At 40.0% G+C, this 1,872-nt stretch overlaps 1 protein-coding gene across 1 annotated transcript; it reads right to left on the bottom strand.

The window, feature by feature from the left end:
* Positions 1-488: 488 nt before the first annotated feature.
* On the bottom strand, positions 489-1,460 carry LOC113896431 (olfactory receptor 7A17-like). The gene has a single exon (XM_027548621.1). It carries the CDS (start codon positions 1,458-1,460, stop codon positions 489-491), a length of 972 nt encoding a protein of 323 aa, XP_027404422.1.
* Between the last annotated feature and the right edge of the window lie 412 nt (positions 1,461-1,872).

Consider the following 1,872-nt stretch of genomic DNA (forward strand, 5'->3'; position numbering starts at 1 on the left):
GTCTCAGTGGTAAAGAAGCTGCCTGCAATGCAGGAGACGTGGGTTCAATGCCTGGGTTGGGAAGATCCCCTGGTGGAGGGCAGGGCAACCCACTCCAGTATATTCACCTGGAGAATCCATGGTTGTGGTCCATGGGGTCACAAAGAGTGGGACACAGCTGAAGCAACTGAGCACGCATGCATGTGCATATATCATCTGAGATGAAATTATTCATAAGTAATCCATGTAGCACCATGAAATTAACCAGACTTTCAAAGTCTTTCTGCTCTTAGGCTAGGAAAAACTTTTTGAAAATAGGAAAGTGGATAATGGGGATAACTGTCTTTTCATCAGAGAGAGGAAAAAGCTTCAGAAAGTGAGTGCACAATTTATTTAAAGTGTAAAAGTCAAAGAAACAGAAATTCCAGGAAATAAATAGAAAAAGCAAGCTCAACATCCACAGTAAAATCAAAGAATAGGAGTTTTTGTTCCAAAGCTTGAGGTCTTCTTCAAGAATGCTGCTTCAAACCCAGAACAATTTCCCTGTTTATAACTACCATGTGAATGACTCTTTTCAGAGCTCTTTTTATGTCTTTGTTTCTGAGACTGTAGATGAAGGGGTTCAGCATGGGTGTGACCACGGTGTACATCACAGAGGCTGTTGCACTTGAATGAGAGTTGTGGGGAGCAGTAGCAGAGCTAAGGTACACTCCCAGGCCTGAACAATAATATAAGGAGACAACTGAGAGGTGAGATGCACAGATGGAGACTGCTTTATATTTCCCCTGAGGTGATGAGATTCCATGTATGGAGAACATTATCTTAGAGTAAGAGTAAAGGATACCAGCCAGGGGACCACCACCAAACAGCACTGCTGTAAAATACATAATGGTATCATTAAGAAGCGTATCATCACAGGCAAGTTGGGCAATCTGCTTGATTTCACAGAAAAAGTGAGGGATTTCCAAATCTGTACAGAAAGACAGCCGTAACACAAGTAAGGTTTCTAACAAGGAAAGCAGAGTACTAATGATCCAGGATAGCAGAACCGAAAGTCCACAGAGTCGAGGGTTCATGATGACTGTGTAGTGCAGGGGGTGGCAGATGGCCACATACCTGTCATAGGCCATCATGGTCAGAAGAAAATCATCCAGCACTGCAAAGAGCATGTAAAAATACATCTGACTGATGCAGCCTTCATAGGATATAGCTTTTCTCTGGCTCTGTATATTAATTAACATCTTTAGGATTGTTGTGGTGGTAAAACAGATGTCTACAAAGGACAGGTTGGAGAGGAAGAAGTACATGGGGGTGTGGAAGTAGGAGTCTGAACTGACAGCCAGAATGATGAGCAGGTTTCCAAGCCCAGTGATCAGGTACATTAAGAGGAAAAGCCCAAATATGAGGGGCTGTAGCTCTGGTTTCATTGATAATCCCTGAAGAAGAAATTCTGAATCTTGTGTATCATTTCCTGGTATCATGTTGTGGTGTTGATGACTAGGAATGAAAAAAAAAAATTGCATGAATCATTTTTACCCAAATGGGCATTATTCATTTGAAAATGCTACAATTACATCTATATCTATCTCTACCTACCTATCTATTCATCCATATTTTCATCTGTATTTTTAATGAATCCTCACATTTAAAGGATGTTTTGTAATATCTCTGACTAGGAATTCTGTTAGAGAGAGAGGCATAATACTGACCTAAGTGGAAAAAACAGATCTAAATTGCTAAGGTAGTCCCAGTTAGATTATGATGTGGAGAAAGCTTTCAGATTTTCTCTCAAGGGATCATGCATTACACAGTTTTAATGAGAAATATTTTTATCTATTTGAGAAATATATGCTGAATACTAGCCATTTTCTAGGTTTAAAATTCTGAGAAAGA

Source organism: Bos indicus x Bos taurus, chromosome 7, assembly GCF_003369695.1.
Source record: "Bos indicus x Bos taurus breed Angus x Brahman F1 hybrid chromosome 7, Bos_hybrid_MaternalHap_v2.0, whole genome shotgun sequence".
In the NCBI taxonomy this organism is placed as follows: domain Eukaryota; kingdom Metazoa; phylum Chordata; class Mammalia; order Artiodactyla; family Bovidae; genus Bos; species Bos indicus x Bos taurus.